The 25,037-nt window shown below is 44.9% G+C and overlaps 1 protein-coding gene across 5 annotated transcripts in view; it reads left to right on the top strand.

Moving 5' to 3' along the window:
• Nucleotides 1-2,152: 2,152 nt before the first annotated feature.
• celsr2 (cadherin, EGF LAG seven-pass G-type receptor 2) overlaps nucleotides 2,153-25,037 on the top strand; it is a 55,819-nt gene continuing 32,934 nt past the window's right edge. For all 5 annotated transcript variants that reach the window (XM_086199311.1, XM_086199310.1, XM_086199309.1 and 2 more), the window contains exons 1-2: nucleotides 2,153-5,959; nucleotides 24,301-25,014. In XM_086199311.1, the coding sequence (XP_086055437.1) occupies nucleotides 2,416-5,959; nucleotides 24,301-25,014 (4,258 nt within the window). In that variant the 5' untranslated portion in view covers nucleotides 2,153-2,415. The remainder of the gene's footprint in view (nucleotides 5,960-24,300; nucleotides 25,015-25,037) is intronic.

The raw sequence follows: 25,037 nt of genomic DNA, 5'->3' as shown, positions 1-25,037 counted from the left end.
GAAATGGTTTTCCAGCAGTCTTGAAGGAGTTCCCAGAGGTGCTGAGCACTTGTTGGCGCTTTTGCCTTCACTCTGCGGTCCATTTCACCCCAAACCATCTGGACTCACAGCAGGTGGAACCAAAGATGTCAAATTTGCGCTCATCAGACCCAAACAAATCTTTTCTGCTTGTTGCTTTTCCTTAGTCGTGGTTTCTTAGCAGCTGTTCGACCATAAAGACCTGATTGGCGCCGTCTCCTCTGAACAGTTGATGCAGGGATGTGTCTGCTACTAGAACTCTATCTGAGAGAAGGCCAAGGGTTTGCAGCGCTGTCAACAAAGCAAAGGCTACGTAGGGGAATCGAGAATATAAAAAGTGTACAGTTATTTAACTTTTTTTTTGCTATATAATTCCATACATCTTGCTTCATATATTAGATGTTTTCGGTATGTATCTATGATGTTGAAAGTAGTAAAAATGAACATAGAGAAAGAAAAAACCTTGAGAAAGTGTGTCCAAACTTGACTGGGAGTGTATTTATGGAAGCATATTTCCCTCAAAGCTTTACCTGTCAGGAGTTTCAGCTCACTGTTATCTGTATTTCTCTCATGCTTTAGCAGGAACATCTGAAAACTCTGTCTGATGGAGTCACTTTTTAAAATGTGTCCACTAAATGGTAGCATATATTTGCACCAGATTAGTAACGATACAGACAATGAAAGTCTGGAGTTTACAGATGTTTACGGGCTACAGTTGTAAGTTCCAAATGGGACTGGAACTTTTTTTTTAAGTGTTTTAATTTGAGTTTAAATGTGTAGGAACCAGGTGGCACGGTGGTGCAGTGGTCAGCACTGTCGCCTCACAGCAAGAAGGTTCCGGGTTCTGTGTGGAGTCTGCATGTTCTCCCTGTTCCTGTGTGGGTTCTCTCTGGTACTCCAGCTTCCTCCCACAGTCCAAAGACATCAAGAGGGGACGAGGCTGATTGATACTCTAAATTGTCCGTAGGTGTGACTGTGAGTGTGAATGGTTGTCTGTCTCTATGTGTTGTTCCTGTGATGGACTGGTGACCCGTCCAGGGTGAACCCGCCTCATGCCTGAAGGGTGTTCCAGCCCCCTCCCGTGACCGGATAGACGGAAGAAAGTGGATGGATGGATGAGTAGGAACATTTAATTGCAACTCCTCGTGGTGATACGATCCAAAGCTGCAGCTTTTATGGGTAATATGAGAGCTTTCATCATGACAACCCCGAACATTTGCATACATGAACACTGTATACTACAGTGGCAGTGAGCAGCATGAATGTTGGCTGTGTTACTGCAGTTTGACCACAAGATGTCAGTAGCGCAGCTCCACGTTTCTTAAAAATGTTCCCCCCCTAAAGGTCATAATTCGACCACATTCAATAATGTTGTTTTTTTTAAGGTTTCTCTATCAAACCACCAGTGTATATTTGGCGTTAAATCACACTTAGGTTCTAATTTTAGGACCTGGATCAAGTGGAATGAATTAAAACAATTTAGGCCAGCAGGAAAGCAAGATACATCAATCCAGATATAAAAGGAGAAGCAGTTTAGTTGGCTTGGTTTTATACATTCAGTGCACTCTTTTGGTAGATTTTTGACAATGAACAGCTAGTGAAAGAACAACTCAGGTCCTGTCTAGGGTCGCACCATAGAATTTTAGGAATGTCTACTATTAATGATTAAACCACTTCAAAAGGTGAGTGGAGGATTATCCTTGTTTGTCACAAATTAAAATAATCGTGGATCCACGTCCAGAACATGACCTTCAAGATCTTTACAATTTAAAGAAAACAAATTAAGTTACATAAGAAGCATTCAAATGTTGCATGGTTATTTGTCAGTGTTGTATAAATGAACGTGCTAAATAAATGTCCTAATGTCCTGAAAGTCCCAGTGTTGTTGTTATAAATGAGGCTTTTAGGAAGTTATCATTTGTCTCCGGTGGCAGAGTTTCTGTCAAGTTCTCAAGACCCCTAACAGAGCTGTTCACACACACACACACACACACACACACACACACACACACACACACACACACACACACACACACACACACACACACACACACAGGTCTATGATAATGAGGAGTCTGGAGAAGCAGGGGGAGCAGAAGCCATTTTTCACCATTCAAGCAGAGTTGCGCGGACGGAGCGGATGTATTGCTGTTGTTGTTGTTGTTGCCGGCGTGTGAGAGTGTGTGTGAGTGTGCATGTGCGTATGTGTTAAGGGAGAGTGAGAGTGCAGCATCGGCCAAGGTTACTGCGGGTTTTACCTTTAAAACCGGAGACAAGTGCGTCCACCGGGAGCATGGCTCTTCTGCAACAAAGAGGAAACTCAGCGGCGGAAAGTTTAACGGAATAAGAAGCCGCAGAAATTCCGTCTCCGTGACTCCGCAAACACACCGAGGAGAGATGCACTTCGTTAAATGGGATTTGTTGTTGATTTTTTGCTGGTGGAAACTGGTTTCACTGGCGCATTGTTTCACCGTTCATCTCAGTGAGGATGCCGAGCGGAGGACGCTGGTGGCCGGCGTGGAGCCTCGGGGCGCATGGTGTGCTCTGGATCAGGTGCTCGCTCCGAGGTTCACGGAGCGGCTCCTGGAGACGGACTCAGCTGCGGGTGTTGTATTACTTTCCGGCTCGATAAAGTGCACCTCGCTGCGCTCCAACCCCTTCACATTGTATACTGTGGCAGACTGCGCGGACTCAGCCGGCTACAGGCACCTCATCACCAGCCAGTATGACGTGCATATTCACGGTAGGAACTGTTCCAACACGCGTAAAAGAAACCCAGCGTGGGACATGGAGGTCCTCAGTTTGTTCAGCAGTCACCGCCACTCTGAGTGCCACCAAGCAGGCTCTGCTTTATTTCCAGTGGGGGTTCTGCTTCCTGGGACACCGACCCGCTGCAGAGCCACGAACAGCCCTCACTTCTATTTCTCCGAAGGGGCCTTACACGTGTCTGAGACTCTGTGCTGGAGGCAGGACTCCCTCTTGGAGCTAGACCTGCTCTGTGATGTACTCATAGAAAACGGGTTGAAGACAAAAGTAAATCCCATCATCATCCACTGGCGTGTGGGTCAGGGGCCCTTCAGGCAGGCTCACCTGGGGAGGCTTCTAGAGAAGGCAGCTCAGTCAGATTCAGGGATCGTGAGCAGCAGGAGGAGGAGAAGCATCAACAGCAGCCCTCAGTTCCAGCCCCCAATGTACCAAATGTCTGTGGCAGAGAACAAACCAGCGGGGACTTCTGTTGTTGTTTTGAAAGCGGTGGATGTAGATGAGGGTGAAGCAGGCCGGCTGGAGTACTTTATAGAAGCTCTCTTTGATAGCCGCTCCAATAACCTTTTTGCTGTGGACCCGGCCAATGGTGCTGTGTCCACAGTGGAGGTGCTGGACCGGGAGACTAAAGACACCCATGTGTTCCGTGTCACAGCTGTAGACCACGGCACGCCCCGGCGTACTGCCATGGCCACCCTCACTATCACAGTCAGTGACACCAATGATCACGACCCTGTGTTTGAGCAGCAGGACTACAAGGAGAGCATCAGGGAGAATCTAGAGATCGGTTACGAGGTGTTAACTGTGAGGGCCACTGACGGCGATGCACCCGTCAATGGTAACATCCTCTATCACATCCTCAATAGTAATGGCTCAAATGATGTCTTTGAGATTGATTCAAGGTCTGGCGTCATCCGCACCAAAGGCCTGGTAGACAGAGAAGAGGTGGAGGCATATATGCTGTTAGTTGAGGCTAATGACCAAGGCCGTGACCCCGGGCCCCGCAGTGCCACAGCTACTGTTTACATTGTGGTAGAGGATGACAATGATAATGCTCCTCAGTTCAGTGAGAAACGCTACGTGGTACAGGTACCGGAGGACATGGCCCCTAACGCAGAGATCCTGCAGGTGACCGCCACAGATCAGGACCGAGGCAGCAACGCCATGGTTCACTTCAGCATCATGAGTGGGAACACCAGGGGACAGTTTTATATCGATGCTCAGACGGGTCAAATGGACCTGGTGAGTCACCTGGATTATGAGGCCAACAAAGAGTACACTCTAAGAATCCGAGCTCAGGACGGAGGACGCCCCCCGCTATCCAACATAAGTGGCCTGGTCACGGTGCAGGTACTAGATGTGAACGACAATGCCCCAATTTTTGTCAGCACACCCTTCCAGGCAACTGTGCTGGAGAACGTACCGCTGGGATACTCCATCATCCACATCCAAGCTGTGGATGCAGACTCCGGAGACAACTCCCGGCTGGAATACCGCCTCACCGAGACTACGCCAAATTTTCCCTTCGCCATCAACAACAGCACGGGCTGGATTGTTGTGGCTGCCGAGCTGGACAGGGAGAGCGTAGACTTTTACAACTTTGGAGTGGAGGCCCGTGATCATGGCTACCCTGTCATGTCCTCCTCAGCCAGCATCAGCATGACTATTCTAGACGTCAACGATAACAACCCAGAGTTCACTCAGAGGGCGTATTACATGCGACTAAACGAGGATGCAGCTGTGGGGACGAGTGTGGTCACAGTGTCAGCTGTGGACCAGGACATCAACAGTGTGGTGACATATCAGATATCCAGTGGAAACACCCGCAACAGATTCTCAATTACCAGTCAGAGTGGAGGGGGGCTTATTACTTTGGCTCTGCCTTTAGACTACAAGCTAGAGCGCCAGTATGTCCTCACCGTCACTGCCAGTGATGGTACACGCTTTGACACAGCTAAAGTGTTTGTTAATGTCACAGACGCCAACACACATCGGCCTGTGTTCCAGAGCTCCCATTACACTGTCAACATCAATGAGGACCGGCCCACGGGCACCACGGTTGTGGTTATCAGTGCCACGGATGAAGATACAGGTGAGAATGCACGCATCACCTACTTTATGGATGACAGCATTCCTCAGTTTGACATTGACCCAGACTCGGGCGCCGTCACCACACAGATGGAGCTGGACTACGAGGATCAGGTTTCCTACACGCTGGCCATCACTGCTCGGGATAACGGTATCCCTCAGAAGTCTGACACCACATATCTGGAGATCCTTGTAAATGATGTGAACGACAATTCCCCGCGCTTCCTCAGAGACCACTACGTGGGCTCTGTGATGGAGGATGTGCCGGTGTTCACCAGCGTGGTCCAGATTTCTGCCACGGATCGAGACTCAGGTCTAAATGGCCGTGTCTTTTACACCTTCCAGGGCGGTGAGGACGGTGATGGAGACTTCATAATTGAATCCACCTCTGGTATTGTTCGCACGTTACGCAGATTAGACAGAGAAAATGTGCCTGTTTACAGCCTGCAGGCCTTTGCTGTCGATAAAGGTGGTCCTGCTCTGAAAACACCAATAAATATCCAGGTAACAATCCTCGATGTGAATGACAACCCGCCTGTGTTTGAGAAAGATGAGTTTGATATAATGGTTGAAGAAAACAGCCCGATCGGCCTTGTGGTCGCTCATATATCAGCCACAGACCCAGATGAAGGCAGCAATGCACAGATCATGTACCAGATAGTGGAAGGAAACATCCCCGAGGTGTTCCAGCTGGATATCTTCTCTGGAGAGCTCACAGCTTTAATAGATCTGGACTACGAGACCAGGTCTGAGTACATCATTGTGGTCCAGGCAACCTCTGCCCCTCTGGTCAGTCGTGCCACAGTACACATAAAACTTGTTGACAAGAACGACAACATGCCCGTTCTCAAAAACTTCCAGATCATCTTCAACAACTATGTGACAGAAAAATCCAACAGCTTCCCTGCAGGAGTGATCGGCCGCATCCCTGCCCACGACCCGGATGTTTCGGATCAGCTCCATTACAGTTTTGAGATGGGCAATGAACTGAACCTGGTGCTCTTGAACCAGACAACAGGAGAGATCCAGTTGAGCCAGGCCCTGGATAACAACCGGCCCCTGGAGGCCTCCATGAGGATCTCCGTGTCAGGTGAGACTAATTCTCTCTCGTTACAGAACTACAGGAAAAAAAACAGAGCCGTAGCGAGGGTACTGTGGTGTATCCCTGCTCAATTTCCATTTACACATTCCATCTCTTCATTTACATTTTCACTTCACTTCACCGGATAATGGAAGTGATGATGACTTAAGTATGTCTTTCTTGCCTCCATAGAGATTGTCCTCTAATAACAATATTCATGAAGGAGGATTAACATTCACTGCAGGATGTTTGTGAGCCACTTTTTGAAAAAAAAAATGTATTGTAGCATTGAAATTCCGTGATGGATTTAAATCAGCTGTTCCATCTGTGTAAGGTGGGGGGAGCTTGTGTAATTTCTTTGACCCCTCATTAAGGCGCTTGCTTGATTCAGAGCTGTCTATTGTCAAGATTTAAATAGCTGTTTGTTTGAGCGTGTCTGTATCCTGTGGGATCCACACTCCAGTGGGCAGACTGATCCTGCCCCATAATTGCCCATCATGGCCCCCTCCCACACACACACACACACACACACACACACACACACAAAATGAAAGACCTAATTCAATTCTGATCTTCTTCTGTGGCTCGTTCAGAGTCAAAACTGAGAGTGTAAGTGTTGTTTTTCTTGCTCTAATTGACAGTTGTTGACGTGTGATAGCTGTTAGTGTTCCCAGCCACAGTCTTAAACTGATGATGTACTTTTGAGGACGAACACCAAAGTTAGTGTTGCCGTGCATTCCCTCAACCAAAAGCCAGTGGGGTTATTACTTTGGACTGTGTATAATCGCAAAAAATTAAGCTTTGCAGCAAACATTTTTGGGAAGTACACCATGGACGTGTGACTTGGAAATCCTCTGGTTTTGGTGGGATGACGTTTAATATTCTCAGAGACGAGGTGACTGGATGCTCAATAATACCAATTTCTTTCCAGGTTGTAGATGGTTTCATGATGCCTTCAGGGACATCTGATTGACTGAGTCGATTTATTCAAGATACTGTGTTTGGTTCATGGGGTGAGACAGGTGATGTAATACAAGACACCTCTTTGCTGCTCTTGATTACAGCTGCTGTTGTCTCCTCCACCCTGAATATCTTGGTTCCTTGCACCTCCAATTTCGCACGTCAGCGCAAATTACAGAGTATTATTTGCTCAAAAAATGTGACTGAACTTGAATGGCCCCCACAGAGAGTGTGGGAGTGTGTTACCCTCTGTTAGAGCTTATTTGACGCAGTGTGATCCGCTGTAAATCTGCCTTCTCTTTGACCTTGGCAGAACCTGAGAGAAAACAGAGCAGGGGAACGCTGTTAAGAAATTGGGCATCGAGGTTAAAGATGAAAGCAGATACTTAACAGGAATGAAGATTAAGGCTGTGAGGAATCTTGGGACTTCTTTGCGTTGACTGATTGAGACGGTGATTGACGGCGCCTCTTTGCTTTCCTGTGACTGAGAGCAGTTACTGTACGGTTAGTGGGTCGGCGTTATGATGGATTGGAGCTGTGCTTTGCCCCTCTGGAGAACAATGGTGAGCCGTGACTTCAGAAGGAGGCACTAGAGCTCATACCAGGCTGTGGTTGGGGGGCAACAGCTGTGACTCCTCCATGGACCAATTAAGAGTCCATATCTCCTTGCGCGTCCTGCACCTGCTGGGGTATATGTGTCAGCACCCCTGCAGGAGATGGAGTAGGGGGGAGGGGCTGTCAAGTTGTGGTTGTGTAAACTGGAGCATGGTTGAAAATACAGTAATACAGTAAAGGGGGGTCAGAGAGAGAGAGAGAGAGAAGTAAAGTCATTAGACAGCAACTGTTGGAGGAGGAGATGGGGTAGGAAGATGAGCTCCTCCTTTAGATGCTGCTGACCCCAATTTTCAAAGACTTCTCCCTCCAGGGACCTCCCAAGCCTTGCCATTATCTCTGTCTTTATGCTGCCGTTTAAGAGGCCCCTTATGATGGACGATTTTTGATGGGCTCTTTTGTATAAAGTCAGACTGTGATTAACATCATTTCAGAGCACCCCCCCCCCCCATTCCATGTTGAGATGGATGCAATGGTTTGAATGGCTTAGTTTTCATGTTAGTCCTTCGCTGTATATTTGGGAACTTTGAAAAATGATCTTCATAAAGTTGAATTGTAAATCGACTCCCTGATGTCAGGTCAGATCACTTTTTTTTTTTTTTTAAATATGATCCACTAAGATTATTTTCCTACATTTTCCCAAGTATGTATTTTTCTTTTTGTATTTATTTTACAACATGGAGTCTTTATTAATCCCTGTATTCCACAGTTTTAACCTGCATTATTGTGCCTGGCTCATGCTGATAATCTGGCTAATCTCAGAAGGATGTAAACCAAAATCAATAAAAGTCATTAAAATAGAAGATAAGATTGAGCTCTGAATATTAATTATATCCTCTTCTAAGGAATTGTTGTCAGAATTCTGCCAGTCTTACATGAAATAATATCTACATTTTAGCCACGATTGAACTGTTTTTCTTTTAAAAAATCTTTGCCAATCACCATCTTCATTCTCAGCTGAGTCAGTATTATTGTCCCGCGCTTTAGAGTTCCGTCCTGTTCCTTCTTTCTCTAACATGTAATGAACAATAAGTTTGTAATTTCATCACTTTCATCTGATACAACATAAAGATGACCATCGCTTAGCGTTGTTGCACAAACACGACTGCCTGAGGCTGACACGAGATGAGTTCTGGGTCATAAAAGTATTCCAAAACCAAAGAAATATCACAGTGGCAGGAGTGAACTATGCAACTAAATGGAGTTAAATTAGTCCATCAAAGATCATGAAAATTAATAACACTGTTAACTGTAGTGCCTAAACAACAAAAGGTAATAAACTGTATGCGTAAATGGCTATAATACATTTACTAATATCCGTCATAGTTAACCTGCACTAAAACCTGAATGAATGAAAGATGGCGGAGAGGTTAAGAGACCTGGATTAATGGTTCCTTTTACAGGCAGCTATGAAAACCCACTTGCACATGGTCAGCTGGGTTCAACAAGCTCATCAGTTTTTTTTATGATATGTGGGTCACAAACACCCTCATATGCTGACTTCCAATTATATGAAAACAAAAAAAACTTTCAGGTAATTTGAAAGCTCAATATTTTGGTTCTGCTAGGACACTGCCTGCAGACTGAAAACCCACGAGCAGGTATTTCACCACCACACAGTGCTCCCGCTGCCATGCTGTGTGTGAGCTGGCATACATTACTGACTCCAAGTATATAATTACATTATGGACTCCCGGCAGCGGTGCCTACCTCCATACTGAATGTGAGCGAGGTGACGGAGAAACCAGCACCAGAGTGATGTCTGTATTCTTGTCGTAATTGTGGGATTTGTTGAATTTGTTCTCACTGCTGGTCGGTGTTGTCAGCAGAAGTGAGACGTGGTGGTGTATTATGAGGAGGATTCTGGTCACACTGCGGGGTGAGAGGCTGGCTGTCGTCTGTGGGATTACATCTGCTGCGTCTATTTCCTGGGATCTGTCAGCCCGCTGTTGACACACTCAGGGCTGATACTGTTCCCAGGCAAGCGTGAGCCTGCATAAATAGCTGTTTGCATCCGATGGCAAAGATTGTTTTCCGTGCTGTTCTTTCCTCCTTCAGCTTCACTTAGATTCACTTGAGAAAGTTTCGTTCTCCCTCCCCTCACTTTCAACCTGCTCCAATTAAAGGTGTGGTCAGTTAGTTGTGTTCAGTTAGCTTCTGCGCATGTAATGCCATATGAAGTGAGTCTGTTAATTAGCCGCCTGTGTTGGAAAAACACGCATTAGCCTCATTATGCATTAGGACACTTTGTCCTTTGTTTTAATCAAATACTGAGCCAATATCGTGTGTGTGTGTCTGTGTGTGCGTGCGTGCATATGTGTATGCGTGCGTGCCATGCTGAAAATGCCGCTGCAGAGATTTTACGGACAAACACGCCTCTGCGGCTAATGAGGGCGGTTTGATTCAGCTCACATCAGTCAGTACAGATACTTCAATGACATGCTGGACTGCACATGTTTTCTCTCTCTGGTCACTGGCAGGAGAAAAGGCTCTTTTAAGTGTTAAGAGTGAAGTGGACGTGGATGCTCCAAGGTTAGACTACTCTGCTGTCAAACTTGTCCCAGCCAAACCTGTTGGCGTCCATCCCAACTAGCTGCAGAGGACAGCCATTATATTAGAATATACTGCTCAATGTAACCAGTTCAGTTCACCAGTACCACAAATTACAGGAGCGCTGCACTTCCCTTAGATATAATCTAATCCTCATGGAGGGAGGATGTGCAGGGCTGTTGTATTATACCTTAAAAGATTGATATCTATCAATGATTAAATAAAAAACCGTCTAGTCCAGGCAACTGCATCTTTCAGTGATAACTTTTTCATTATTTTAAGATATTTACTGCTTCTTACTACTGTATTTGTCATTTCTATACTAACTGCTGGGCGGCGTTGTGGTGCAGTGTTTAGTACTGTCGCCTCACAGTAAGAAGGTTCAAGGATCTTTCTGTGTGAGTCTCCATGTTCTCCCTGTGCCTGCGTGGGTTCTCTCTGGTACTCCAGCTTCCTCCCACAGTCCAAAGACATCAAGAGGGGACGAGGCTGACTGATACTCTAAATATCCTCTCTCTAAACCGTAGGTGTGACTGTGAGAGTGAATGGTTGTCTTTCTATATGTGTTGGCCCTGCGATGGATTGGTGACCCATCCAGGATGAACCCCGCTTCTCGCCCGAAAGCAGCTGGGATAGGCTCCAGCCCCCACCACCCTTAACAGGATAAGCGGTAGAAAATGGATGGATGTTTACATTTTTGAGTTGTTAAAAAGTTTGTATCATTCCACGTCGTCAGCAGACGCTGCCGCTAGAGAAATGAATCACACTGTAGGACTTTTAGAGCAATTGAAAATCCTCAGACCGTTGTAGGATTTATACCCCACTAAGAACTTGCCAAGTGAATCCAGAGGTGTTTGATTTACTTGAGCTTTTTTGTTTGAATTTCCGGCTAATTGACAAGATTACATTTACATATTGTTGCTATGGATCCGACGACATCATATCAGCCTGGCGGAGATAAGTGGTGAATATCTTGGTGCTGTGTATTGTGAGAGTTTTTAGCAGTACCAGTGAGATCAAGCTGCTGGGCCGTGGACAGTCGTCTCCGTTCAGCCTGTGTGATCTCTTTCTAATCTTATTAAAACTTGAGTTTGTCTGTAGAGGGACTTTCTCATCCAGAATGTAACACTATCCCATCAAGCTGCTCAGATATGCTCGATTTTGTGTGTGGCCTTCAACAGCCAGGCCGCTCTGATTACTTTTCTCCTCACCATCATATAATTATGTCACTCAAGCAGAGCAAACTGTGTTTTTTATGGCTGATGGGTGTTGATTGTCTGGATACAGTGTCACAGCTTGCTGGCCTGTGTTCCGTGCAGCTGGAGTCATCCTTAATGCGACTCTTTCATTCTCCGTGCCCCACTCACCTCCCTGCGTGGCCTTAGTCACACTCGCAGGCTCACTCGGAATGTTTGTCGCACTGCCCCCCCCCCCGAACATCACCTATCACCTTGATCCTGTTTCTCTTTTCCTCTTTTTGTTTGCCTGTCTCCCATTCCCATTTTTCTCCTATCTACCGAGAGTCTATGGCTCTCACCCCTGCAACCTCTACTGTTCCCTCCCATCATTTCAATCTCCTCCACCCCCCTTTACCCAGTCCACCCCTTCCTCCTCTTTCTCGCTGTCTCCCCCCTCCCTCACTCGCCTGTGAAAGGAAGAATGCCTAAGAGAAATGCTTTGTTAAGCACCCAGTTGTCATGGTGAACCCAGCAATGCCTGAGAAATTCCTTGTGGGTGGGGACGAGGGGTAAGGTCCCTTTTGTGGAGCGAAGATGCGGGGGAGGGGATGCACATAAAGTTCTAAAGAGCAACAGTCCCCCTCTCCCTCGTTCCAGTCAAGCATGTAAGTCTTTCTCTGGACCTGCACTGTTCCGGGACACTATGACCTGTCCTGCCGCCTGCAAACATTTTATAGGATGTGCGGCAAGTCAGCTGACACCTGACCACAGATATAAACTTTCTTTCTCTTTGTGTGTTTGAAGGACAAAGTTTAGTCATGCATGTGACGTACTTCAGAGGCCCTGTTTTAAAGCTCATGTTGATGCTGTCTTGAGGATCTTTGACTGGTAGCACAGATGCGCTCAGAGGGTATCCGATTTCTTGCCGCCAGCTTGTTTATCAGTAGCAGAACATCCTCTGCGGGCCTCGCTTCTCTCCGCTTGGGTGCGTTGAATATCCGGTCAAGCTGAGGTGATGCGAGGAGGGGTGGTGACATCATCTTAGGAGGTGTTTAGGATTAGGGCATGGCTGGGGTGAGGCCATGCACTGCTTGCATATATCTCCGCGTTGTCCTGCATTGTCCTCGCCATCCCAGCAGACAATGGGAGCAGGCTCTGTCTGGGGCGGCACCCTTTTGGCTTTGTGTCCACTTGTTTGGCCTGGTGTCTTCAGGAGAGTCTCACCGGGCCTGTTCACCCATGAATGACCCTGCTTACTGTACTGACAGATGCTGAATCACCAAAGGAACATTTAAAGCTCCAGTTCAATAGGCATGCTTGCTTCTCTACCCTCCATGGAGCTTCACAGGCATGATGGATTTTAGTAGTTCAACCCAGCAGTTAGCATCACCATCCTTTCCCTCAGTTATAAGACAATTTTACATTGGGATTTGGATTATCGCCAAGATATACTCTCTGTTGCAAACAAAAGTTTATAAATTTAGTTTCTCAGGACCATCTCTACATCTGAACACCACTTTTTAGCATTATATAGTTTCAAAATATTCATTTGAAATTCAAAGCTAATGTGCTCTGAACGAAGTACACCGCAGGTGGGCGACTTCAACGCCTCCGCAACTAGCTTCACGTTTTGTCTGTTTTCCACACGATGACAAAGTCTTGTTCAGCCACTTGTTAGCAACAGCTGTTTTTAAGATGCCATAAAGATCTTTGAAATTCAGTTGTCTGGTTTAATGTAAAACAAAATGTTAAAATATCTTAACCACAGGCCTTATTGCAGGCATTTAGCCAAGGCCCGTTCAAAACCCCGTTGTCTTTGAGACAAGGGAACAATGCTAACTTATTTTCAGGTTTTAGGGCTCATCCCTGCAGCACTCTATTAACTCCAAACCCCAGTAGAAAACACACACACACACACACACACACTCCATAATGCTTAAATCTTCTAACACTGAATCTGACATATTCTGCTTATTTCACAAGCTGTTACCTTTCTGCTACATTGCACTCATTTAGCATCAAACCAAAATGAGATTTCACACTGACCTGCTTTACATATGCCTCAGCTCAGGAGTGTAAACTGTCAGCTTTGGACTGTTAGATGAGAGGGTTAGAGGTGTGATTGCTAACGGTTGCGAATCTTGATGTGCAGCGAGGTTCAACTGTTTCATCAAGGTCTAATATATATTGATAGTGACAGGAGGGCGTCGGGGGAACCAAACAGATGGTCTCCCTGTGAGCTTCTACAGTGGCTCGATTGTGCTTTTGCGGTTTGGCGGCACTGTACAAGTGAGATTGACTGAGGATTTGTTTTTGTCTTAGCACATTTGTTGATCAGACTGACTATTTTCCTGTTTCCAAAAATAATGCTGTTGTGCTCAATGAGCACCAGGCCTCAAACTTGGAATATGGCTTCTAAAGCTTCTCAATAAATGACAAGTTGCTTAGTATTCAATGTCTATCAAATGACTATTATTTGTATGTTTGAATGACGGCCTCATGCTTGGTCACGTCTCTGCATGCTAATGTCTCTTTACTATTGCGCTGACAGCAGTTTTCCTTTGATATGCAAATGCCCTGATCCGGGTTTCTGTGGCTCTAAAGCTGCTTCACTATAGGGGAAGAATCTGCGGAATCTTGTGGTTTTTCAGTTGCAGCAGGAAAGCGTCATGAGGGGATGCAGGAGAAGGCTCTGCAAATGAGTATGGATGGCCTTCCTCCATGAGAGTCAGCATTCCTCCTGAAGGGAGCAGTCAGGAGAAGGGGGATGCGTTCCCTCGGACTCCTCAGGATTGAGAACCTTGGGTTGACATTGAGCTGCAGTTGTCACTAGCGCAGTCACCACCAGCTCTTTTAACCCCCCCCCCAGGTTAATTGCTCTACAGAAGAAGAAGAGCTACAGTTCTGGGTCACTGCATAAACAAGGTCAAATGAATATTAATTTAACCTGGATTTTTCCTGTGATCTCAAACAAAACACAGAGCAGATGTAAACATGCATACAGTGTGAAATGTTAATGGCACATTGTGATGCTTCGTGTAATTTATGTTGCCTGATTTAACAGCTTTAATGTTGCTCTGATGCAGCTAACAGCAAATCTGCTGTGTAGGTGTCCAAACGTGTCGACCGTTCTGAGAGGGAGACCTGCCAGTGGGTTTTCTGTTTTACCTGAGCTGTTTATGTTCACATCAATGATTACAGCTGGCTGTCAGTGACACACACACTCTTCTCAACCTGGATGAGATTAATAGCTCTTGTCCCTGATATCAAGTCTTAATAAAAACTTTTTTTACCCTTTTGGCCCAAAAGGAAGAATAAAACTCAACAAAAATAACACAAACAAACACAAAAGTATTTGCAAAATTGAACGAAAAAATCCTGTCAGTATCAACATGTGCTGTTAGCTAAATCATGATTTAAACATCAGGAGCGATAACAGTCTTGAATACATTTAAATGTGCTCCGCTGAAGATATCTGCACGATATAAAACATCTTTTACATGCACATATTCTCATCCCTTCTCTCTTGTTTATCTGTAAATTACGTTTTCATGACTCTTCTTCAACTCCAGGACAAAATAATTGAATCAAATATTATTTGTTCCGACTAACTGACCCTTCCCATCACACTTGGCCGTTAACTGGTGGCTCATGTGCGCTTGATTTAACTCTTATCTTCCTAGTATTCACTCCTGATCTCCCAGTGATTTGATTTAAATGCCTCACATTTTTTTATTATTATTACATTCCTCTGTCAGATGGTCAGATGGCGATTGGATCTAGCTGGTATTGATTTCGGAGGGTTCTGTGGGGGTGTAGGTGGATGGAGGCCCGACAGGAGTTACTGCGGTATTTTATGCAGAACGGATAGCGGTGTTAAGGGGGGGTCTCCTTCAGCCGTTGCTTGTTTAGTGGGGGGTCAGGAAGAGGGGCCAGAGGGAGGGGAGGGTATATGGGTAATGAGATGAGATGAAAAACTAGTCCCCCACCCATCCACCCCTCTTTTTATAGCCCCACCCCTCCCCAAACCAGTCATCAGCCTCTATTCAGGCTGCAGTTGAGTGTGTTTCACCTTTCAGCCCTGGTTAATTCAGGCAGACCACTCCCCAGCTACATTTCACTAGATGCTAAAGAGCTTCGTTCCTTTTGATCTGCACGAGTGGAGATTCCTGCTTTTAAATTAAATCGACACTGAGGGGACTCCGCTTTTCTTGTGAAGGAGACATCTGATAAGCTTGATCTAACAGACTGGTTTAAACAGTGCCAGCCCACCACACAGCTCCAACATGTATTTTCTCCATCTTTAACCCGCATCTGCCCTCACTGGTGCTGTTCAGTGTGGATTTTTTTTTCTCTCTTTTTAACTTGAGCATTAATTGAACCTCCTCCTGCTGGCTGGTATGAAGATGGGGGATTAAGTCTGTCATCCTGGTGGGGGGCTTTCTCTTCCTGTACATCCACATACTGGAACAAAACTCTCCATTCTTATGAAATCACATTTCAAGGCACCATAATAAAAAAAAAAAAAACCTGTTACTTTAGTTTGGCATCTGAGTTATTCTGCAATCATGTTGCCATTTAATAAAAGGAGTTGTGCCAGTGTATGTGTGAGGGTGTACTTTGGCACAGCAGGGATTTTTCTTAATACTAATGTCAGCATGCTAACAAAAAAATGCTTATATGCTGATGTTTAGGAATATTTGTACACATCCAGACTAATCAAGAATGTCTGAGTTTTTCCAAAGCAGCTTCACTGCTAGTGTTGCTACAAATACACAAACTTTGATGTGTATTTTGGAGCCTTGAGCCCTATTTCTGACAAAAAAAAGTCTGGAGGAGTTATACATTTAGTGAGCCTCATGTTGATGGGTCCCAGCACTTGTGAGGTTTTGTCTCAAAGTGGCTACAAACTTGTCAAAAGCAACGACACAACAGTGCCGCAGATCTCAAGTAAAAGGTAATGAAGCTGCAGGTCTCTTTCTCTGTCTGTCTGTCTGTCTGTCTGTCTCTCTCTCTCTCTCTCTCTCACACACACGCCACACTTCAGAAGCAGCAGAAGCAGAGTTGCAGTAATTAAACAGGCCATGCCAAGGTCAGAGTGTGTAGTCTTAATTAAACTGTTGTTGGCCCCACAGGGACTTTATGGGGAGGTCGTGGCACTTTGGTTTGTTTGATTGGTGTGTGCTCCTCCGATGTGCTGTCACCCTGTGACCTTGTGTGGACTCGCCATTGTGGTGTTTGTCAGCAATATGCAAATATTACACCTTTGACAGTGGTTTCACACTGAAGTCAACATCGGTTCATGGTGTTATTACCTACCTCAAAGGCCTGAAGGCTGCTCAAGTTTCAGAGCCATGGCCTTCAATAAATGCTAAAAATGGAAGCCAAAATTCTAACTTGCTACACCTCACAAACAAGAGTGTAGGCTCAGGAGGCCTCCTAAATCAGACATAATCTAGAGCCAGAGGCAAGTACATACTTTCTAAGACTTATAATCACTTACACCCTGCCCTGAAAGTTTATTGTTCACCCCCAGACACGCCAGGCCAGGTTGGCTGTTGGTCAGCGTCGGAGCATCAGTGGCCCTGGTCTTTGCAGTGTAATCCAGTTGTTGGGTCTAGTTGGTTCTTGCAGAGTGAGCTAAATCAGATGTGAGAGGAATCCTTTTGACTGGCTGGTCAGCTTCAGAAAACAAGTGTGTCTCCTCTCATTTAACAATCCAGCACTTCTAACTTTAAATTTCCAATTACAAGTAGTTCTCCATCCATTTTCTTCATCTTATCCTGTTAAGGGTCGCTGGGGGCTGGAGCCTATCCCAGCAGCTTCAGGTGAGAGGTGTGGTTCACCCTGGACAGGTCACCAGTCCATCACAGGACCAACACATAGAGACAGACTACCATTCACACTCACAGTCACACCTACGGTCAATTTAGAGTATCAATCAGCCTCGTCCTCTCTTGATGTCTTTGGACTGTGGGAGGAAGCTGGAGTACCAGAGAGAACCCACACAGGAACAGGGAGAACATGCAGACTCACACAGAAAGATCCTGTGCCCGAGCTGGGACTCGAACCCCAAACTTACTTGCTGTGAGGCGACAGTGCTAACCACTGCACCACCATGCCGCCCAACAATTAGCATAGAAATGACAAATACAGTATTAAGAAGCAGTAAATCTTTAGCCGACAGTTCCAACCACTGCACCACCTTGCCACCTAGAAGTAGTTATATGACCAAAAAACAAAAAAACAGCCAAACGTTTTTATTTCATTTATATTACAATACGGATGCACATGACTGCCATGGGGGTATGGAGAATTATTACCTCTCATACAGGCAAAGATCCTACCAGCTAGTTGGCTGTCAGTTGTTGACTTTGTAGTTTTCAAGTGCAACTTTTTGGCCTAGACGTTTGTTATATTAGCATTTGTTTGCTGCTAGTTCTTTGACGCTAGTTTGGTCCATCTTTGCCCTGCAGCCTCTTGATAGGTGCTTCTCACTCAATAAATTTGTACCGATAGTTTGGCTCATTAGGGCGTCCTCGAGTGTAATTGTAAGGAGTTTAATAAATATGAGTTCCACCCTAAACAAACAGAAATAACCACTCAGCTATTTTTAAATCTAAAACTCATTAGGAACTTGTACTTTTGCAGAGCAGCTTGCTGGTTGCATCTGTAATGGCTGTGAAGTGCAAACACATCCAAAGACCTTATCCCTCTGATGTGATTTTTAATTTATGATGCCCCTATTGATCTTGGAAATGGGACCCCGGTTTCGCATTCTTTTGATGTAGTGAGTCCTCAATGCGTGCTGTACATACATTAATGTCCTGATGCTGAACAAGTGCGACAGGCTCTGCTCAACCTCATTACCTTCTTACCCAGAGGCTCCCCCTCAGCATGACGCACTTCTGCAGCTCACTCCGAGGGAGGGCCGGCCTCTCCGGACCACAGGTTTAACGTGGTTTTGTTTGAGTGTGGCCTCTTAAGGTGCTACCGTTACGCATGTGATGAATGGGGGCTTGAGAGAGCTGTTTGAGTGTGATTATTTATCTGCTCGCCACTGTCATGATGATAGATGGCATTTTTATAGTGTCCCTAATGTGTTTCCCCTCCCCACAATAACTAGAAGCTGTGTTCATCAGCTCAGTGTTTAACTTGCACATCAGGAGGTGGGGCGGCCAGGTTGTGAATATCCTCCTTAGCTTTTAGGAGAGGGTGAATTATTGCAGGTTTGACTGACATGGTAAAGCTGGGCAAAGTTTGTAGTCCCATTCTTTTCATGTCAGCCGTTTTAAAAGATTATAGGTTGTATTTATAACAGTTGCAGGGCCTTGTTGTGGGCCTCTTTACTCAGCGCCCCAGCTGGAGGAGGGCCCTCAAAAAGTGGAGACAAGTGTTGAGAGCAGAAGGGACCCATATTCACCAGAGTCCAGAATTTTGTGTGAGTGACACAGTTCAGTGGTCGACTGGAGTCTTCAAGGACACACACGCTAGCTTGTAACCACTGACGTTAACAATATAGGGCGTAAAACTCTTTAAAAAAAAAAAAAAAAGCTTTGTGAATGTTGTACAAACACAATTCATGAAACAAAAGAAAGATACACAAGTTTTGATGAGTTATATAATGAGATATGTAGTTATGAATGAACCCCCAAAATGCTCCTGGAAGCAAAGCTAATGCCTCACTTCAATCATGATGTTTTGCTGAAATACAGAACCGCTAGCATTAACAAAATAACAAATAAATAGCATTACACTTCTTTGGCTAAATGCTAACGTAGATATGTAGCCTTCTGTTGGGTCCCAGCATGCTAACATTTGCTAATTAGTGCTAAACGCAGCTGAAGTCTCCCTGTAGTCATGGTTTTCAACTTGTTTCAGACATTTTCTTCTCATTTATTTCCCCTTCTCAAACATGAATAATCTTTAAGCAGTGTCTATCATTTTTAAATAACTTATAAAGTGCTCTTTGACCAGTGAAGGGGAGCTTTGAAGGCAGAGGGTCAGGGTTACTGCCGTGCGGCTGTGGATGATGTCTCTGTCCTCAGTAATTTGGTCCAGTCTTTCTGATCTTTATCCACCATGACTTTCTTGACATTTTCTGGGAATCAACCGGGCAGTTTAATGGTAACTTTGTGGTTTAATTAGGCCGGTCTCACCGATTTGTTCCCTATCGCGCTTTGTCTCTGTCTCTGCTTCAGCAGGCAATTATCACAACCTCAATGATCTGGAAAAGGCTTGAACAGAAATCCATATATCTCCAGTTATATGTGTCTTTTATTGTAAACACTTTATCCTTTTGGCTCTTTATATTCATGTACCATGATAGCAGGAGAGATAAATGGATAGATAGATAACTGCTCTGGTGGTTGAAGCTGTGCTTCATTAATATTTCAGAGATACAAAAAAAAGCTTTGGCTTTTAATTTTACTTCATGCCATCAAGGCCTTAACTTGCATTCAAACACAACATTTGTTTATAAAGCAGAATGAGCCATATTGTTTACATGCTTCATTTTATTATCAGAGGATTGTTTGACCCTGATGATCCACTCGGATTTATTTTGATAGCAAAACTAGCTAAACGTCAATGATTCAGTTCAGACTAGCAGATATAGCCTTGAAAAACACAACAGCTTTGTTTTAGTTGATGCATATTTGAGTAATTAACTATTATACAATCTTTTATATGTAATATTTTAAGTACAAAACATAAAATAGGTGACTCACCATCTATTTTTTTAATCTTTCCTCGCTTCCTGAACTTAAGTGATCACAAACATGTCCTCCTTCAATGTATGCTCACTGCTGCTCTTTATTGACGTATAGATCACCACCACCTACACACACACACACATGCACACTCACACTCGCTCGCTCTCTCTCTCTTGGCTGTTCTGCAACCTTAGTGTGTGTTTAATCTTTTCCCTGGCGCCACTTCCTAGCTGAGAGTATTCCTGGCTCCCAGAGGCCCAGAGGGGTTCGAACTGAAAGCAGTGTCACACTTCGGGGCTGGGACCTTGTCCCATTCCTTTTTTCCTCCTATTTGGCCCAAAACACCCTGCTTACCCTCCGTTCCTGAGTAGAGAATCCATCCATGGAGAATGACCTCTTTCAAGGATGGTCTGGTTCCTTTCAGAGGAGATTCTCCTCATGCTCAGTTTCCCAGCGCTGCGTCTACGCCTGGAGCTCTGCCCGATCCCCCATCCAAGAATGTGAATTGGCAGAGGACATAATTAAGGCGATGTCTGTCCTTATACATGGGCTAACCTTTAAGAGCCCCTGTTCACCGAGAGCTGTTTTTTCTGGCTACTGTTGCTTCAGAGTCTCAGTTATAAGGGACTTGAATGGAAATGAAGAGAAAACTGGCTGAGGTAGTTAGTGAGAGTAGACTGTTGTTGTTTGCTTCTGTCAGCTTAGAAAGGATTGTAGTGTCCACAGTAAGTAATGAGTTACTCACCACACTGGGAGCTCATATTGTTGCAGCTCAGCAGGTGAAATACTCTGGTGCCCTTGACATCAGGGAGTCTTGTACATGTGAGCTTGTGGTGGTTTGCATACATGTTCACTCTGTGGGGATTCGGCTCGTTTTGAGTGTAGAAAGCACATCTTTGGACTGTAAAGTATAAAAGTTTGTCTTTGTGTCTTATTCACAGTTTAGCCTGAAGTGGGTTCATATCAGAAAGTCAAATCCCCGCAAATATGCAACTGCTGTCTTCCACAAATGTTAGGTTCTTACGATACAATTAAAGCCAAAAATAGTAAAACTACTGTTTCTTATCAGTTAATATGCTAATCCATCAATTGTTGAAAGTCAGTTTTCAAGTACAAATTCTCACAATTCTTGGTGTTCTTATGTCATTGGAGTTCAGCAGAATTAACTGAAATGTCAATTTATTTTATAGAGCAAAGAATTGACAACAACAACATTAGCCATAATCAATTATTCATTTTAATTATTGGTATCTCTTAATGACTATTAAAATCATTTCTATTTTAGTGGCCTCAAAATCCCATGTTATACATAGGAGGGCATGTTTCAATATTTCCTAACGCCAGAGCTTTGCGACCCTTTTGCTGTGTAATAATGAAGTACAACCTTGGAGCCGATGATTGATTTTTGAGTCCTAACTCAGCTACTGTTGAAATGATTGATCAGGGATTCATACACATACAAACCAGTAATGACAATAACTACTTCCTGCCTTGGAGGGTATTGATTCCCCACTCCAGCCTCAGTTGTAGCGCCTCGTTACGTCTTCCCTTCTCTTCTATATTCTTGTGTACACAGGTGTGTGTGTGTGTGTGTGTGTGTGTGTGCATGCGTGCACACGCGTTTACAGTAAAGTGTGAATTTGAGGAGCGACCCAGTCTGTCTCTGTCCTTTGATTCCCCCCCCTCATTTCCTCTCTGAAGGCTCTGTATTATTACTGTGCTTGAAGCTCTTGACCGAAAACAGAGGGATTAAAACCGTGTCAAACATGCTTCTGTCTCACTTCCTCTATGGCCTCCCCCCTCCCTCCCGTTCCTCCCCCTTCCCTTGGCACTCTGTGTTTAAACTCATCCAGTGCCAAACTGGGATCTGCTAACTTTGGGCAGAACTGTTTGTTTGTGTAAGTTCTGCTCACAGGTTCTGCTCTCTGGCCGGCGTCCAGACGCCCAAACAAAGCGTTCTTTTCATTATTTTGGAGGGCGAGTAGAGGTTTGTTTTCATGACGCATTTGATTCGATTGAGCCGGTTTTGTGTTCGCTCTTGAGCCTCCGTAACCTGCAGGTCAGCGGTGAGACAAAAATGACAAAATCTTCCTCCTTGAACCAAAACAATGGATTTTTAACTGATGAACCGTACTGCTGTTCCGTTCAGTTTGGTGTGAACTAGAAGCTTATTGCGGTTAAAGGAAATTGAGCATCTGTGCGACTTGCTTTTGGGACCAGGACGTCCTCTTTCTGTGCATATTACTGCCTGTATTATAGTTCCTGCATGAGCAATTTGAAAGTTGAAACAACACACTGAACACCTGTTGAATTTGAAACATGAGAAATGCACTGGCAGCGAGCCTAAACAAGCCACTTCATTGTTAATTTAGCTTCTGTTCAGCACAGGTGGCTGTGATTAATGATGCACCTGTAAATTTGTTTTGTCTTTGTCATGGAGCTAGCCTTTGTTCGGCTAATGTAATGTTAGCCTTCTGGGTAAGTAACGGCTAACTGAACTGTTGAAGTATTGACCTCACGAGCTTCATTGCTTTTTGTTTATATAGATATTAAATTGTCATTTTTCTCTATTCTTAGAGAGATCAAGCAAATCGTTTTGGAATTGCAGTGTGTTTCTGATTACTGTTTAAAACTTAAGTACATCATGTTTTCTCATAAATGAACATCATGCCGATTTAAGCCCCGTGCCAGAGGTTTGTTTTCACGGTGTGTGGTGTTCACTGTGACGACACTCCCACCCTGCTGGGGCGGCACACACTGAGCCGGCTCTGTGGCTCTCAAGACACACTGTCTGCGACGGCGAGGCACAGTTAGCCTTCTCCTGACTTGAATGTGGATAAATACTTTAATCGCAAGGCTCCTCAAGACTTTATTTTTTAAAATTTGATTAGAAAAAAATGGATAAAATTCTGATCCAGAGTCCAAATCCAGAACTTTCGCCTGATGGAGAACCAAAAAATAGAAGAAGGGTGGAGTCGAGCTGTTGCAATGTGGTGAACAGCTAAAGACTCTTGTGTCTCTGTACAGTTTAGCTGAATGAGCACCTTTATACTACCTCGGTACCTTATTTGTTCTTTTATACATTGAGTTGATAGCAGAAAGGCAGAGATTTGTTGTTCTACATTTGCTGTGGAGTCTCTCTACAGGATTCAAAGCCGTAACTCCACCCACAGGCTCTGTCCTTGCTGCTGCCGACATGCTAAATATCCCGTTGTGTTCTTTACATTTTATTCATCAATGGGAGCGTGTGACTGAGGTTCTTGTCGAGACTTTACTGTACAATAGCAGACACGCAACACTACATGTTTACATTGAAAGCCAACGTATTGAACAAGATAAACATTTACTGGATCTGGTGTCAGTACAACAGGATACAAGACAAGTGATTTGCTGAGCTGAGAAATGCTGTAACTGTTAAATGAGAGACTTCAGGCTCCAGTATGGCATGTATAATGAATTAGCATCTCTGCTTCCGGACAAAGAAAAGAGAGAATTTGCTGTGAATGCAGGCGTGAAATCACTGATCAGAAACTTGGACTGTACTGAAAGGAAACACACTCTTGTTTTATTTTGTCTTTGCTTATGTCTGTTATCTCTGGCACCTGAGGAGAAAGTCGAGAAACATTCCAGCCAAGAATATGACGTGAAGAGCTGAAGGAAAGTCCAGCAGGTGTAAAGCAACGTTGCGATTCATCTCCCGAGAAAAATATCTGTCTCTCTAGCTGCTAAATGCTCTGAGTTTTGCTCTGTTTTTATGCCGAGCAGGTAATGGATGGTGTGTTTTTGCTTTGGACGTAAATCATTTCTGTCTGAGCAAACTTAATTCTGTTGAACACGATGAGGTATGGCCGATGGTCGGCTAACAACTGGATCTTTTAAACAAGTCACTAAATTCCTGGTCAAACTGAGTTTGAGGCTCATTTTTCAACCCTAATTACAACAAAACCAATAACATTTTTCTTGAGCTGATTTTAATAAATACTTTAGATCGGTTTAAGATTTTCCAAGACAAGATTTAATAGTTCATGAGGAATATCCTGGAGAATTAGAGCAGGCTGCTCCATTGGTACCAAGTTCATAAAATCCTTCTGGGAGGAAATTTTGTCCTTCAGCCTGATGAAACTTGACTTGAATACACTGGAAATAAATTTGAAATAAAAACACACACACACACACACACACACACACACACACACAAAGTAAGAATGAACACCGAAAATTAGACTACATGCAGCTGTCATTCATACATAATTATCATCATACCACCTTATTTTAGCTCACAAGGCTATCAAGATGATTCAACTGTTAATTAATCCTCTTCCTCCTGTCCCTCCAGACGGCATACACTCGGTGTCGGCCCAGTGCCTTCTTCAAGTCACCATCATCACTGATGAGATGCTGTCCAACAGCATCACATTACGGCTGGCCAACACCTCCCAGGAGCACTTCCTCTCCCTGCTGCTCGCTCAGTTCCTGGACGGCGTTGCTCGTGTTCTCTCGGCTGCCCCTGAAGATGTCGTGATCTTTAACATCCAAGACGACACCGACGTTAGCGCCCGCATTCTTAATGTCAGCCTGTCGGTGGCCGTGCCCGTGCTGGGGGAGGCGCACCAGCGTCCTGCAGGGCTGGGACACAGAGCGGACCGGACCAGAAGAGGAATGGAAGGTGGTGGTGGAGGTGCAGAGTTTTTTGGGTCAGAGGAACTTCAGGAGAGACTCTATTTGAATCGCAGTCTTCTCGCTCAGATCTCCTCCCAGGAAGTTCTCCCCTTTGATGACAACATCTGCCTGCGTGAGCCTTGTGAGAACTACATGAAATGTGTGTCTGTGCTCAAGTTCGACAGCCTGGCGCCGTTTGTTGCGTCTGATACCATCCTGTTCAGACCCATCCACCCCATAGCCGGCTTGCGCTGCCGCTGTCCCACGGGCTTCACCGGCGACTACTGTGAGACTGAGATCGACCTGTGCTACTCCAAACCCTGCGGACCTCACGGCCTGTGTCGCAGCAGAGAGGGAGGCTACACCTGCGAGTGCTTGGAGGACTACACAGGTGAGAGAGTCACATCCGTCTGA

This window comes from Aulostomus chinensis, chromosome 3 (genome assembly GCF_037954235.1).
Source record: "Aulostomus chinensis isolate RoL2024-O1b breed Wild chromosome 3, RoL_Achi_v1.0, whole genome shotgun sequence".
In the NCBI taxonomy this organism is placed as follows: Eukaryota; Metazoa; Chordata; class Actinopteri; order Syngnathiformes; family Aulostomidae; genus Aulostomus; species Aulostomus chinensis.
Note: the sequence above shows the minus strand (reverse complement) of the source record. Positions and strands in the feature narration are given on the sequence as shown.